Source organism: Carassius auratus, chromosome 7, assembly GCF_003368295.1.
Source record: "Carassius auratus strain Wakin chromosome 7, ASM336829v1, whole genome shotgun sequence".
Taxonomy (NCBI): domain Eukaryota; kingdom Metazoa; phylum Chordata; class Actinopteri; order Cypriniformes; family Cyprinidae; genus Carassius; species Carassius auratus.
The window spans coordinates 11,767,960-11,784,072 of record NC_039249.1 but is presented as its reverse complement, the minus strand read 5'-3'; the positions used below and the strand labels follow the sequence as shown (position 1 = coordinate 11,784,072).

At 35.3% G+C, this 16,113-nt stretch overlaps 1 protein-coding gene across 1 annotated transcript; it reads left to right on the top strand.

Moving 5' to 3' along the window:
* The first annotated feature begins 888 nt into the window (after positions 1 to 888).
* On the top strand, positions 889 to 6,105 carry LOC113105922 (tetraspanin-3). The gene is made up of 7 exons (XM_026267305.1): positions 889 to 1,168; positions 2,202 to 2,393; positions 2,493 to 2,567; positions 2,662 to 2,763; positions 2,848 to 3,000; positions 3,079 to 3,162; positions 5,470 to 6,105. The coding sequence occupies exons 1-7, from the start codon at positions 1,106 to 1,108 to the stop codon at positions 5,560 to 5,562; spliced, it is 762 nt and encodes a 253-aa protein (XP_026123090.1). The 5' UTR covers positions 889 to 1,105; the 3' UTR covers positions 5,563 to 6,105.
* Positions 6,106 to 16,113: the final 10,008 nt, after the last annotated feature.

Genomic DNA, 16,113 nt, shown 5'->3' with positions numbered 1-16,113 from the left:
TTGAGCAAATTTACATTTTTACAAACAACACAGAACAGCAACAACAGACTATGCAAATCTAAGACAAACCTTAGCAACTCACTCATCTGGGCGCAAGATCATTTAACATTAATTTCAAACAAATCTCGAAGTTACGACAGTTACATTGACAAATCATTAAAACATAAATTTCCAAGAACTAAAATAAAGGATACAGAAAGACTTTGAATAAGTCAAGGTAAAAATAAAAATAAATGATATATTGTTTGCTCTAGAACTGAATATAATTCTTGCACAAACCTGGTGTGCAAAGAGTAGCACATAAATATCAAACACCAAATACTGGTTATATACACATTAATTACATTAGCTGAGACAATAAAAGTGACAACAGCTTTCTTTGACCTGGTCCTGTTCTCCATTTAGTCAACACAAAACATCATTCTAAATAGGAATACTTGTCTTTCCTTTATAACCTATAAATAACAACAATTAATTTTATCTAGTTCTCTTTGACCTTTGAACTGAGGAGAGGTTATGTTATGTAAGCAGCCTGGATTATTTATTTATTCATAATAAGAAGTTCTGTCTTTCTCTTCAGCATCAAATAGCCAACGCTATAAATTTGACACAGTTTTTATCTTGAAACTGGATTTTTATTTATAGCCTATGACTCAAATGTGACTCAAAAAAATATAATTTCAGTGACTGGTACATCATTATCCCATAACTATTTATTTTGCATAAGAGGGTAGAAATTGTTAAGATGGTTTTACAAAGTCTGCCTCTATAGACTATTTTCCTTGGTCTTTAGAATCACTGTTCATTATTTCATGTATGTCTAATAATTTTCAAATTGGATCAGGTTTGAAGGAACACATAGGTTACTGGTGCAGCTTCTGAAGACCAGTAGACGATGATGTCTAAAACAGACATTGGGCTGTCCTGTCGTTCAGAAAACAAACAGCGCAGTTCGCGTTATTGAGGTCAGTGGGACACGTGACTGGCGTTGTCCAGTTGGATGCTCTGTTGACTAGCGGAGCCAGACAATCGCACGATATGCATCTGCTATTAACGTGAATTCCTCTCTGTGGATTAAAATATATAGCCTAGCCTCGCCGTGATCATGGGACAGTGTGGTGTTATTTCTTCGAAGACGGTCTTAGTCTTCCTCAATTTGATTTTTTGGGTAAGTTGCCTACAGTATAAAAGCTGGGATGGGTGCAGTGGTTAGCGGCATTATGGCATAGCTCTGCAGGGATACACGAGCTACAGCGAAAGAGCATTGTTTTTACACGTATAATCGACATGCTTTTAATAGTCAGAAATCTATTATTATTTTGACTGATTGCATCACTGAATGAATCCAAGCGCATCATTGCACCTCGGTTTTGTCTATTTTTTGTAACCATTTATCACGCCTGAGCAATAGCTATTTGGTTAAAGCATGCGATGCAGCGAATGTCAAATCACACAGACTGCACAAATGATATAGGCCTAAAGAAAACGCTGTTTTTAGCTTTGCATAGACTTAGCCTACATGTAATATAAGATCCATATATAATCAAATCTATTCATAAATTAAGAATTATAATAGAAAGAAAGGAAATCAAGACTAGACTTTCCAATAGGCTAACGTTGATTTTTTTTTCTTTTTTTTTTTTTTAATAGAGCAGGGATAACACTTTTGATTTTTGTTCTGAAATTTTGTTTGATTCATTAAAAAAATGTAAAGCTATTGCCTCCAACAACATTAAGATATTAGCTGTCATCACACGTTAATTATATATATAAGTATGTATATTGAAACTGGAAGTATATTATTTTTACAACCATCATTCCTAAATAATTATGAATAGTAAAATGATAATGTTTGTCAATACATGGCCTAAAGCACTATGTTAATATCGTAATACACAGCTTTTAATTTTGACAATGTTAATTAAACTCTAAAGAAATACTTGGAAAGAACGTCAATGAAATACATTTTCAAATCGAACTTATTCCACGTTTAAATTTTGTACGAATGAGGAATAAACCTGCTTTAAATTATATCTGATTTGTTATATTGAATAAAATTACAATCATAAAAAATACAAAAGGATGTTTATAAAAGATTCCATGTTGATAGATAATAATAATAATATGTTATAAGGCCAATGGGAGTAAAGTGCTTTTGTAATTTCACAAAAACTAACAATATTCTGTTGTACTCTTTCCAGGCTGCCGCTGGTATACTGTGCTACATTGGGGCCTACGTTTTCATCACATATGATGATTATGATCATTTTTTTGAGGATATCTACACTTTCATCCCTGCCATGGTGATAATTGCTGTGGGCACGCTTCTTTTTGTCATTGGTTTCATTGGATGCTGTGCCACCGTTCGAGAAAGCCGCTGTGGCCTGGTCACGGTAAACTAGAGTCTAATGCCCCCAATTTACACATACATAGCTCTGATGATTTTTTTATTCAGAATATTTTCTGATTGTTCTTGTCTAATTTTTCTGCAGTTCTCAGCAGTGCTGCTACTGGTGTTTGCCACAGAGGTGGTTGTAGTGGTGCTAGGCTATATTTACAGAGCCAAGGTTGGAAATAATTAAATAACATGTAGCCTACATGTGCATGTAAGTAGTTTGAAAGTGTCATTGATAAAACCACGTCTTTCTTTTTCTCTGAAAGGTCGAGGCTGTAGTGAATCACTCTATTCAAAAAGTATATAATGAATATAAAGGCACCAACACAGATGCTCCCAGCAGGGCCATCGACTATGTCCAGAGACAGGTAAGACCATCAGTTCCTTTGTCTTTTTTATCTCCCCTTTTTCCATTTCTCTAAACTTCTCTGCTTACAATCTTTCACTTTTAGCTCCACTGTTGTGGCATTCATAACTACTCTGATTGGATGAACACTGACTGGTTTAATGAGTCCAAAAACAACAGCGTTCCGGTGAGCTGCTGCAAGCCCAGCATCAGGAACTGCACTGGGACGTTAATGCGACCAGAAGACCTCTACCCAGAGGTAACACCCTCACACACTTTCGACAGACCTGCAGTCCAAAACTATTAAATGATAGACTAACTGAACTTCTTGTTACAGGGCTGTGAAGTTCTTGTAGTAAAGAAACTCAAGGACATTATGCTGTACGTCATACTGGCAGCATTAACGTTCGCTGCCATACAGGTAATAAGTCATTTGTGGTCATACTCTCAACTGAAGTGGTCATTTGTCACTTAAGCAGTGGTCTATGTGATTTTAACAGTTAATATGTGTAGTCTAATATATAATAGCAATAGCACATACATTTTTTTACTTTGAAATAGCCTAATCATAGTCATTACTTGGCTACTCAACAGATAAAGAAAAACCTGGACATGAACAATTTATTTGAAATGTAATTATTTTCTTATCTTACCTGGATATTAAATTAAAGTTTCTATGATATTACTAGTCCATTACAAAATGAAATATTCAGCTTCGCAACACACAGGTAACGGAAACGCTAGATGCCACCACTTGCAGCTTTTTATGAGACCCGAAGGTTTGCGAGACAGGAAAGTAGAAAACATAATAACAGAACTGAAACAAGAAGAGCGGTCTGATATACATGCTCAGACAAAAGTGAATGTTAGGAAATATCATGTTGCATTCCAGACAAAGATTTGAATTTCCCCCTTCTGAACATTTTATGTTTCATTTCATTAGAAAAAGTGCTCACTGCAGGGCCAGGGAGATGGTCCTCACTGCAGAACACAAGATCCAGATCCAACTCCTCCCACCTTACATATCCCTAAACTTACCTGTCTTCACCCCCTGATCCCTAAACCCACCCATCTCCATCCCTTAGATATGAATCCAATCCCGTCCCCTGTGATCTTGTGTTCTGCAGTGAGGGGTTACTCAAGCTCATGGATGGAGATTGACATTCATTCCCCCTTTCTGGATGTTATTGGTGGTGCTTGAAGATCCAACTCTTACCATTATCCTATTCCTAAACATAACTAGATTAATCAACCCATTAGGTCTGCAGAGGACCACCCATTTAGATCTGTAGTGAGCACCACTCGTCTAATTACAAGTTCGTTCACAGATTTTCAACACAAGATGGCGCTATTACACACTGTATCTCAGTGTGTGGCTCTGTTTTTTAAATTAATTTATTTTATTTTATTGACAACACAGGAATATAGAGTCATAATTGACAAGACAGGAATATAGAGTCATAAAAACATATAAATCTATAAAAACAATAAAGTCAAAACTTTTAATCTTATATCAAAAATCAGTCTCACATATATGTCAAAAATCAGTCTTAGATCTAATACATCAATTGCCTTTATGAACAGCAGAATTGTCTGAGCTTTATGATTGTTCTGTTCATAGATTAAAGAATCATGAAGGGTAATTAAATCAGTAGAAAACAGTTTACCATTTGGTACAGACAGCATGTATTTTGCTTTGTGTATATGATTAGTTAAGAAATTTGATTATAATGTGAATCTACAATAAACCAGTATCACATTCCATAAACAAGATCCTATTGTAAAACAGATAAAAAAGAAACAATATATCCAAAAATAGTCAAAAATACTTTTGCATAAGTGCAACTGAAAAATAAATGTAAGATTGTATATGACATCTCTTTACAAAAACAATGAAACAAACAAACTTTAACCTTTCTACAGTCATTAAATGGATCATATCAATTTATTATTTTAAAGTGAGTTGCTTAACATTAGTACATTAGTACATATTGCAGTAGTATTTATATTGGAGCAAGGTTGCTGGAAAAAGTTATTTCTAACATAAAGTTATTATTATTGTTTTATCACTAATGTAAAGAACACCAGAACCAGAAGAAAACCAATTATACGTTTTCATTTTTAATAATGTTTTTAATTATGTGAATAAGATTAGGGGAGATACAACAAAAGAGTTTTAAGTTATAAAGATACTGTGTAATAAAGATACACATAAAATGTAATATTACAATAAATAGATATTAATGTCTTGTCAAAAATCGCTTATATTTCTTTATCCAGAGTTCCCACTTCATTTTTACACGTTTCTCTTTCTGAATTCTTGAAACCAGATATGTAAATAAATAAATAAAATACTGCAAACAAAAAATATAATTAATAAAAATGTAAGTAATTATTTCTAAGGAGGCGGTATAGAATATAGAGGGTGTGTCTCACTCAGGCTTTGTCACAATCACAAAATCCTTCCAGTGCACTGGAGTGTTTGCTCCCTAAAAAAATCCCACAAAGCACTGCGAAAACCAGGGAGAATCTTTGCTCTTTGTGGTCCTTCATCAGAAAATATATGCAACATAAATACACTTTAAACAGCATTAAAAAGTGAGCTCCTGCTGTTGTTGATAAATGATTTGAACTATATAACCTTTCTGATGTTAACAGATAATGCACAATATTTTTAAATATTCTCAGTGTAATATGTTTTGACCATTGTTTCCTATTCTCTTCACAGATGCTTGGGCTGCTGTGTGCGTGTTTGGTCCTTTGCCGCAGAGGTCATGACCCTGGCTATGAACTGCTTGTCAGCACGGGTATAGATGCCTGAGTGGTACCGCATGGCATCATGGGAAGGGCTGGTCCTCCCAGCCAGTGTACTGTACATATTTAAACTGAATCAGGCTACAACTTTTCTACACTAGTATTAAAACCAGTTTCAGTACCTTTGTTTGACTTAAAAACAAAGCTTTGAAAGCTTGAATAGCCACAAACTGCTTTAGTTGTGAAGAAAATGTTCCTATAAATGTTCCTAGAGGAAGTATTGAGTCTGAGTACAGAGTCTGATGAGCAGAAAATAATAATTCAGTTGTTTATTATATTGTAAATATTTTACACTAATGTGATATCATGTGTTATTGTCACTGGTTGACATAGTTCAAATGTTTCCCTTATAGTATGCTGTAGAAGTAATCCTTCCTAGACATATTGAAAGATTGTTTTAAATGTAAAAAAATTTCTGACAACTTTCCTTGCTTCTCATTTCGAACTTATCTTTAGAGAAATAATGATACAAATGATTTAAACTACAAACCTGATTCCAAAAAAGTTGGTATACTGTACAAATTGTGAATAAAAACAGATTGCAATGATGTGGAAGTTTCAAATTTCAGTATTTTATTCAGAATACAACATATATGACATCAAATGTTTAAAATGAGAGAATGTATTATTTTAAGGGAAAAATAAGTTGATTTAAAATTTCATGGCATCAACACATCTCAAAAAAGTTGGGACAAGGCCATGTTTACCACTGTGTGGCACCCCCTCTTCTTTTTATAACAGTCTGCAAACATCTGGGGACTGTTGTCATGAAGGGCAAAATTATCTATATAGACCTCTTATAAACTCATTTTTGCACCAGTCTGTAAACATGTTTTTTTCTGCTGTAAAGTTGGGCATTTTAACATTTTAACATGAGTCCCTTTTGCAGCCAGCCTCAAGCGGCCACTCGATGAATTACAGTTTTAGTCACTTCCTTGTTGCCTTCATGACAGAGCGGGAGGTTGCCGCTCGGTCTTACCACAAAACAGTTTTCCACTTTGCCACAGTCCATTTTAAATTTGCCTTTGCCCAGAGAAAATGCTTGCGCTTCTGGATCATTTTTAGATATGGCTTCTTTTTTGAGCTATAGAGCTTTAGCTGGCAACCGCGAATGGCACGGTGGATTGTGTTCACTGACAATGTTTTCTGGAAGTATTCATGAGCCCATGTTGTGATTTCCATTACAGTAGCATTCATGTATGTGATGCAGTGCCGTCTAAGGGCCCGAAGATCACGGGCATCCAGTATGTTTTTTCCGGCCTTGACCCTTATGCAAATAAATTGTTCCAGATTCTCTGAAACTTTGGATGATATTATGTGCTGTACATGATTATAACTTCAAACTCTTTGCATTTTTTTCTTATCCTTTATATATATATCCTTTCTGATATTGCTCAACTATTTTTTACTGCAGCATTGGAGGAATTGGTGATCCTCTGCCCATCTTGACTTATGAGAGACACTGCCACTCTGAGAGGCTCTTTTTGTACCCAATCATGTTACCAATTGACCTAATAAGATGCAAATTGGTCTTCCAGCTGTTCCTTAAATGTACATATAACTTTTCCGGCCTCTTATTGCTACCTGTCCCAACTTTTTTGGAATGTGTAGCTCTCATGAAATCCAAAATGAGCCAATATTTGACTAGACATTTCAAAATGTCTCACTTTCAACATTTCATATGTTGTCTATATTCTATTGTGAATAAAAAATAACTTTACGACATTTGTAAATTATTCCATTCCATTTTTACTCACAATTTGTACAGTGTCCCAACTTTTTAGGAATCAGGTTTGTAAATCATTACTTTTAACTCTTGCAGCAGTATTTAACTTGCAGTTAACAACGTGGTTACATAACATACAGCATGAATTACACTTTCATCCAAGCATTTGGCCATAAAACAATCAAAAGCACAAGTCTTAACAAAACAATCAAATATAAACTGAGCATTTGAAAGTTCTCTAAAATCAGTTTATTATATAAAAAAAATGTTTTTCCTCTGGACACTTTTGCATAGTAAAATGGGTGTGCAATAGCTGGGACTAGGAAAAAACATGTTTACTAGAAAAAATTCTATGAGTGACACTGCTGTATATAACTCTAATGGGAAGTATTACTCTTAAAGGGTCACTGACATGAATGCTTATACGTGACCCTGGACCACAAAACCAGTCCTGAGTTGTAAATTTTCGAAAATTGAAAATCGAAATTGAGATTCATACATAATATAAAATCTGAATAGATAAGCTTTCCATTGATGTATGGTTTGTTAGGATAGGACAATATTTTGCCCAGATACAACTATTTGAAAATCTGGAATGTGAGGGACTATGAGGAATACTGAGAAAATCTCCTTTAAAATTGTCCGAATGAAGTTCTTAGCATTGCATATTACTAACGAAGAATTTATGTGTGATATATTCACAGTAGGAGATTTACAAAATATCTTCACATGATCTTTACATAGTATCCTAATTATTTTTGTCTTAAAAGAAAAATCCATAATTTTGACCAATATAAGTTTTTTTTTTTTTTTTGGCTATTGCTAAAAATATACCACAGTGACTGGTTTTGTGGTCCAGGGTCACATAATACTCCGAATGTTCACTGTAGCATTAAAACACTCATGTTTTCACATTATTTGATAAATTCATGCTTTTAATTTCTCCCAGCAGAAGTTCTAACAATGACTAATGCAAATTACTGTACCTATTGTAATGAATGTTGATCCGTCTCAGTTCAATAAATCATTGAAATTAAAATTATCCATTAAGTGATTGCTTATTTGTATATTATATTTCACATTTTGACAGTGTATTATTTATTCAAGCTATTTCTTGTGCATAAGGTGTATGCAAGTTTCTTGTGCATAAAGTGTATGTAAGTTGTTAAAGAGGACAACAATTTAAATCAAACTTTTTTTTTTGCAATTTATTTTTCAATATTTCCATTTATTGTTGAGTATATTTTCCAAAACAGTTAATGATCTTCAAATGAATTTGTTTCAAATGTCAAACAAAAAACATAAAAAATTGTTTCCAAATGCTTTAAATGATGAAAAGCATATAAAAATTGCTTCTAAAAGGTAAATCTATGACATCAATACACTCTAACTAAAAGTATAGTGTTACAAAGTGTAAAGTGATGCATCATCAGGTGTTTTTCAAGTAACATGTTCACATCTACGACCCTTTTTCATATTTTAAATAAGATAAACATAGCATATAGAGATATACAATGCATAAACCTAAATACTACACCACTACTTTTACATAAACTATAGACATAAAGCAGATTCACTGATTTTAAGTCAAATAAAGGTCTACTTTGACGTTTTTGGAATGTCTTCATCTGTTTATTTCTCGCACTCTTCTCAGCTCCTCCGAGGAAGACTAAACAAAACACAATATACTACATTAATATGACATATATATATTTTTTTATTGTATCAACAACATAACATTTTTTTTTAAATATATATTAAACAAATAGACACAACTGACATATATATGATTTGGTTCTTACCCTGATCTTTAATAACATACAAAGTTAAGTTTAGTTTCACAATCTCTGCTCTCCCAACGTTTAGCTGCTAGGTTTCGAGATCCACAGTAAAGGGGACTGGTGGGGCATTCCGGCAGCTGGACCAAATTTCCCAGAGACTCCCCACTGACCCAGAACCAGGAACCTGCCAGGAAGCGCAGACCTGTCCACACGCCGTCGGTTTGCATGTCTGCTGTCTTGTTATTGGCTTGGAAGAGATGTAAACTGGTTGGCAGAGAGGCCAGGTCAGAGTGTTGAGACCTGCAGTGTTCTAACGCCTCCTCCCAGCTCTTCTTCTCCGTTACCAGGATCAGTTCAGGCACCCACTTATAACAGAAAAATGGGTACTTCATATCACAAGCATAATCATACAGTTCCCCACCTGAACTCTTACTGCAAAAGGCTGTCTCTGGCTTGTCTGGTTGATCAGACTTCCATGGCATAGACCTTTCTGTGCTTCCATCACTCCACACCCATTGATGGTCAGCAGAGAGTTTGTTCAGTCCAACCCAGCTCTCTGTGCTATCTGCTTTCTGATCATTTGAATCACTTTTGAACCTTGTAAGCTCCTCATCGCTGTCTATGGTGGACAGGTCGGTATAATTCTCTCTGCAAAACTTTTGAGCTTCACTCCAAGTCTTAGCATAACTGATAAAAATGTGTTTCCTGATCAAAGTTAAACTCAGCTCACAATGAGCTGACAGGAAAAGAGCAACCCAGACAATCTTCATGTCTTCTGGGAAGAGTCAGTAAATACAGTCATAAGGCAGACTCCATAAATATACAGGCTATATATACACATGTAAATTTGTAATTTGTTAGTCAGTATTATTTTTTGCAAATATTCACTTTGAGGTCAGATATCACCAACGCAGAACACAGACTGTAAAGACTAGTGTCACACCCAGATCTTTATCATGACACTGAGGCTTTAATACAGCAATTTAATTAATAGCTCAAATTTTAAACAGAAAGACACAAAGACACTGCAAACATTTTCCTATTAGACTGATGTTTTTCTCCTTCTTTCCAAAATACCAGATGAAACAAACAGAGAAAAGGAGTATTGGGAATGACACAAACTGTAGTTTTGTATTATTTAAACACAATTTAACAATTTAACAGCAATTATTGCAATAACAGGAATCTATATAAAGAAAATTTTTTAAATGGGGCATAATGTCATGCGATTGTTAAAATCATGTAAAATAATTTTATTTAGAGAGGTTATATATTTACAATTTACTATTTTACTATAGGGTTAAATTTACATTTAAAGAGACCCTACCCCTATTATGGATTTTTGAAAAGTATCTTTCATGCAGTGTGTAACATAGCTCTAAGTGAATGAAAACATTATGCAAAGTTTTTAATCTAAAATTTCACCGTGTATAAAGTTATTGTCTTTCAAAAGAAAGAGTCGCCACCGAGTCATGAAAACAAATCATTTTTAAAATGGATCTTTAGCTGTTTCAAGGTGATGTCAAACTGAAACATTAGCATATTAGCATATTTATATCCAGGTCCTGATTCCTGTAATGGGAGTGCCCTTTCCCAGGGTCCTCCATGTAAATGACCTTCTGTTGCCATTGAGTAGTAAACCACCCAGGTTTGGGACCTGAGTTAATGCATATTCCAATTGTTAGTTCCTGTCTCCATCTCAGGGGATGTTTTTCTTGGTCTGAGATACTTAAGGAAATGTTGCAAGAGGATCAAGGCCTTCTGTAGCAAGAAAGAGCCCATAGCATGAAGTGTGTCCACACACTTCATATTATGTATTTTTCAGGTATGCATCTTTTACTCTTAGATTCATCTTTGAGAATTTGATGTTTTGTTTTGATTTGATATCTATGAATTGGCTGTGTAATTGGCATAATACTACCTGACTGATAATAAATTGTTACTTTTGCTGCTAGACAAAATACTATTGGAGTATTAGCATGGTTTGGGCATAGTTCATAGTACTAGCCATAACATCTGGTTATTGTCTTACTATATTCAAGTTGTTATATAATAAGATTATAGGGGGCTGTTAGAGCTTTAGCTAAGTTGTTACATAGGTGTTAAATAGTTAGTCATAACCTCTGACTAATGATCAGACTGGAGAGTTTGTGATCGTGGAGTAAATGTATACATCAGCCGGTATAATACACCCTGAGCAACATAGATTCCTAATGAATGAGTAAATATAAAGTAAAGAGTTAACTAGAATAATCAAATGTCAGAAGAAGAAAAATAATACTTAGAGACAATCAACCAATTTGCCTTTCCACCTAAATTCGAGTTCATATTAAAATGGAATCAGATTAGAATTTAACTTAAATTGAATAACTTTGCGCACTGAATAGACTGAACAACGCAAGAAACCTTCAGCCAGCACCGGATACTTCCTAGGACGGAGTGTGTGGACCTTACAATGGCCTTCTGTTATTGACCTGTGCTGCACACAGTAGACCATTCGCGATAGACTGGGTCATCAGACCAATCACCGCAGTGCAGCGTCATGCAAAAAATAAATCATTAAACATATCATTGTCACTGAGAGAGTCAAACTGTTGTTGGTGACTCACAAAACCAAAATATGAACCTTTCATTACCCATAATAGGGGCACTTTAACAACTTTGATATTATGCTTAGGCTTATAGTCAGATGCAAATATCTTTACTACATTAAAAACAATTACCACAAAAACAAAACTTATGTAAAATGCATGCAAAAGTACACAGACAAATGGAAAATGTCTGACCTCAAATGCCAAATCAAAATTTTATTACTTACTTTTCATTATTTTATTATATACTTTTCATTATTATAGTTAATATAATGGCATTTTCTGAAAACAAGTATCAAGTTCTTTATTAAATGTGCAACAATATCGCAAACACATATATATATATATATATATATATATATATATATATATATATATTAGGCCTGTCAAATGATTGAAATTGTTAATCAAATTAATCAGAATTTTCAGTGGATTAATCATGATTAATCACTATTTGCAACTACACCTGAATCCTAACCATTTTTTTTCTGAAATGCATACCAAAAGATAAATAACAGGACACAGATACATAATTTTCATGTATTGTTTCATCAATATGTTGTTCTTTTTTTCTGAATTTCAAAAGTTTAACATTTACTTAGATCAAATTTACCTGAGCACTATATCAAACCATGCCATTTAACTACAGATAGTGTAAGAGTTTTAGGTGAACCAGTGGTTAAATATAGCCACATATCTATGAAATTATGGATAGAGAAACTCGAAAGAATGAACTCAGAAACAAAAACATGCGCCACAATCACATAAGCAGCACTCTGGGCACTCTTGTTTTTGGGAGGTGTTCATTTGCTCTGCCACAATACTTTAGGATCGATATTTTCACGTTCTGAAGGCTTCAAGTGCCAGTAAAACCAAGTAAAAATGCATATGCTTTCCCAAATAGCTGTAATTTTCACTGCATTGCATGTATGCGTTCTGCGCATGCGCAGTGTGAAACACAGGACGCTATAAGCTGTGTCCAAATTCAGGGTCTACATCCTTCGGAGGACGCATTTGAAGGATGTTACGTCACAGCGCCGCGACGAAGGCTGTCCAAATTCGTAGGATCCTTCAAATGCGGCCCACAAATGCGTCCTCCTTTTCCCCGAATTTGAAGGATGGGTGTGGTAGATCCTTTTGCGTCCTACCTATCCCATAATTCTTTTCGGCAGGACGAAGCGAGCTGTAGCGGAGCGGGGGAGGAGTATTATTTTCGATGTTTTTTAAAAACTGGCTTTTCAAAAATATATATTTTCAGTGGTTTTCTAGTTAGGCATTTTGTTTTAGCGTTAAGCATTTTTTTTTTACATTTGTACGTGTATATGTAAAAAAAAAAAGTTTACTTTCGTAAACTAGCTTCTTCCTTACTGCCTGTGTGAATATCCCCTTACACACAGCTTATTTATTAGTGATTGAAGCTGTTTTTAACGCTTCTAAGGACGAAAGAGCAGACAGAAGTGTTTATAAAGCTCTGGGGAGAGAACGATGAGCTCTTCACCCGCGTCTTGCTTGGCGCTGTCACGGTTGCTAGGCGACAGGATATGAGCAACGGTTAAGGGAGGGAACTGAAAGAAGGGTAGGCTGTCCAAATTCACAAACACCGACTTCCGGTTTTTGCGGTCGTCGGAGGACCCATCCTCCTTCAACCGGGTAGGAAGGATCCTAAGGAGGATGCAGACCCTGAATTTGATCCTCAAATCTGGCTCGCGAGATCCACTTCCCTGCGAAGTTTAGCTCTAACCCTAATCAAACACGCATGAGTTTGCTAATCAGTGTCTTTAGGATCATTAGTAAATCACAGGCAGGTGTGTTTAATTGGAGTCTGCGCTAAACTCTGCAGGAAACTCGCAAGCCAGATGAGGATCACTGCTATAACAGAAAGAAGAAGCTCCAGCGTATCAACTACCAAAGTCGTCTCTGTTTATCGAGCTTGGCATGAATGTATTTGAGAGTAAATGGGGTAAAACCTTAAGCTTCTTCGGTGTTTTCGTCGTGGCGCTCGCCGCTGTTTTTTACTATCTTGAGAATTCAGAGATCGACGAGACTTTCCTACCTGAATAATTTGTCACACTGCGCATGCGCGAAATGCGTTAAAAAATTTGACGTAATTAACGACAAACAACTAATAGAGGTCGGGATCGTTGCGTCACGTCGCAATGCATTGTGGGAATCGCGGTACAGAAGTAGATGTACTGTATAGTAGGCATTAGGTAACGTTGGTCATTTGGTCATTAATTTTGATTATTTTTTGGAAAATGGTTCAGTATTGCTGTATTGTGAACTGCTGTAATCGTTTCATGATCGACAGGGCAAACGCCTCGTGAATCATATTAGTTTTCAACATTTTCCTACTTGGAAAAAAAACACAAGGTGTCTGAAATCACCAAGAGGCGTCAGATGGCTTGGGTCGCCACTGTACGGAGGGAAACCATCACCTTCGATAATATTATAATACATAGTTATGGTGAGACATGTTGTGTATGGTCTCTCTCTCTCTCTCACATACACACACACAAACTCAGACACAAACACATTACGTTTTCTCTAGTTTTTGGCCAGTAAGGGAGTCAGTTTAGTGTCTGTATTTTTTGTTTAAACATTTTCTTTTGACCCAATCCTGAACTTAATTTGCTTTTTGATATTTTTGTGCTGACTGTATTTAACAAATTTGAACAACTTGTTTAAAAAAAAAAAAAAAAAAAAACTTGAACGAACTTCAAAATAGGAAGTTAAGCGTCTTGTTTTGGTGAATGGTGGGTTGTGTCTGAGGTGAATGTTCGTCAATATTATACCGGATTACAGAACTACCGGAGGAAAACAGTGGATTTTTGCAAGTATGATAGGTGAGTAATTACTCCTGAAGTGTAACAAACCCGCATAGACAAGCTTCATAGCTCGCATAATCTGATAAGTGTGTGTGTGTGTGTGTGTGTCACCACTGATGCTCGGTTAATGTTAACATTTCCTTAGTGAAAAAGATTGTTTTCTCCACGTTTAATTTGCAGATCCATTTATGATCTGCAGGTGAGCCTCCAGTGACTTTCTAAAAAGTGAAAGTGACATTTTTAATTTGATCGGAGGTGTAAGCGCTCACTCCACAGACCAGGATAAATTAACAGGGAAACTGAGGCTTGGTAAACTTTCATGTGTTCATAGGGATCGATTCCGCCTACAACCTCTTTTTTTTTTTTTAATTAGCGTTGTTTGGCTTCATTATTAAGTTTGTCCGTATAGGTATAGGCAACTTTTTTTGTCACGTTCTATAACTTTTTCTGGAGACTGGCTATTATCTTATTACAAACCTGCTTTGCGATGCCTCTAAAATGGCCGCCGTTACCCACAATGCACCATTCCATGACGTCTACGCCCGAGCTCTATTAACGCCGTTAACGCGCTATTTTTGACAGCCCTAATATATATATATATATATATATATATATATATATATATATATATATATATATATATATATATTATTTCTTTTTTTTTCTTTTTTGTTTTTTTTTTTGTCCTAAAACTGGATGAATATTTTTTATAGAGAACTAGAATGTAAATGTCTTTTTAAAAATATATAAATATTTGACCCTGATCCCTGAAAGCTGCGGAACTTTTGACGTTCTAGAGGTTAATAAACAGAACTGCTTGCGTCTTGTGGAAGAACATCGTAGCCGGAACTACTTCTCTCTGTTTATGTCTATGAAGAATCACAAAGGTACTGGTTTACTCCGCCGCGGTACCCGAAGCAATCTACAATAGTCAGAATATAAACACTTATTATAGGTGTACCCTAGTGATTCAGGAGAAGCTAAAAACACGGCTTGGAAAATGGATTCATGGTGTACTCGCTTATTATATGCATTTTTTCTACATTTTGAACACAAACAAAGTTACTGACCGCAGCTCTGATTGATTATTTTTTACCGGGAGCGAAGGAGTTTCTGCAAATGGCAATAGGACCACTGGGAGGAGCCAGAGGAGCTTGATTTTTTTCACAGATTATCTGTCTCATATTCTACTGTCAGGACATAATCACAGGTTTAATAAATATGTAAAAAATATTTTTTTACAAAAGTTCCCTACAGCACCTTTAATGTGCATTTTTGGTGTTGCTCCCGAGGGTATAGAACTTAGGAAAGATATTTGTTCTGTTATCGCCTTCACTACATTACTGGCAAGGCGTTTAATATTATTTCAGTGGAAAAGGACAGACCCTCCAACACATAGCAGCTGGTTGAAAGAAGTGATGTCTTACATTCAACTCGAAAAGATTAAATACATGATACGGGGTTCGAAACGTAAGTTTCAAGATATATGGTCCCCCTTTATACGATATTTTAAGAGCTCCCCTGCCTCTAAAATGGAGTAACCTGCCTCAATTCCCCCTCATTCTATCATCCTTCCTTCCTTCCTTTTTATTTATTTATTTATTTTTATTTTTTAATATGTGCATGTCGGTCCTT

Coding starts and splice junctions, on each gene's coding strand:
- LOC113105922 (XM_026267305.1), top strand. CDS start 1,106: ATGGGACAGTGTGGTGTTATTTCTTCGAAGACGGTCTTAGTCTTCCTC. Junction 2,394..2,492: donor GCCGCTGTGGCCTGGTCACG/GTAAACTAGAGT, acceptor ATTTTTCTGCAG/TTCTCAGCAGTGCTGCTACT. Junction 3,001..3,078: donor CAGAAGACCTCTACCCAGAG/GTAACACCCTCA, acceptor TTCTTGTTACAG/GGCTGTGAAGTTCTTGTAGT.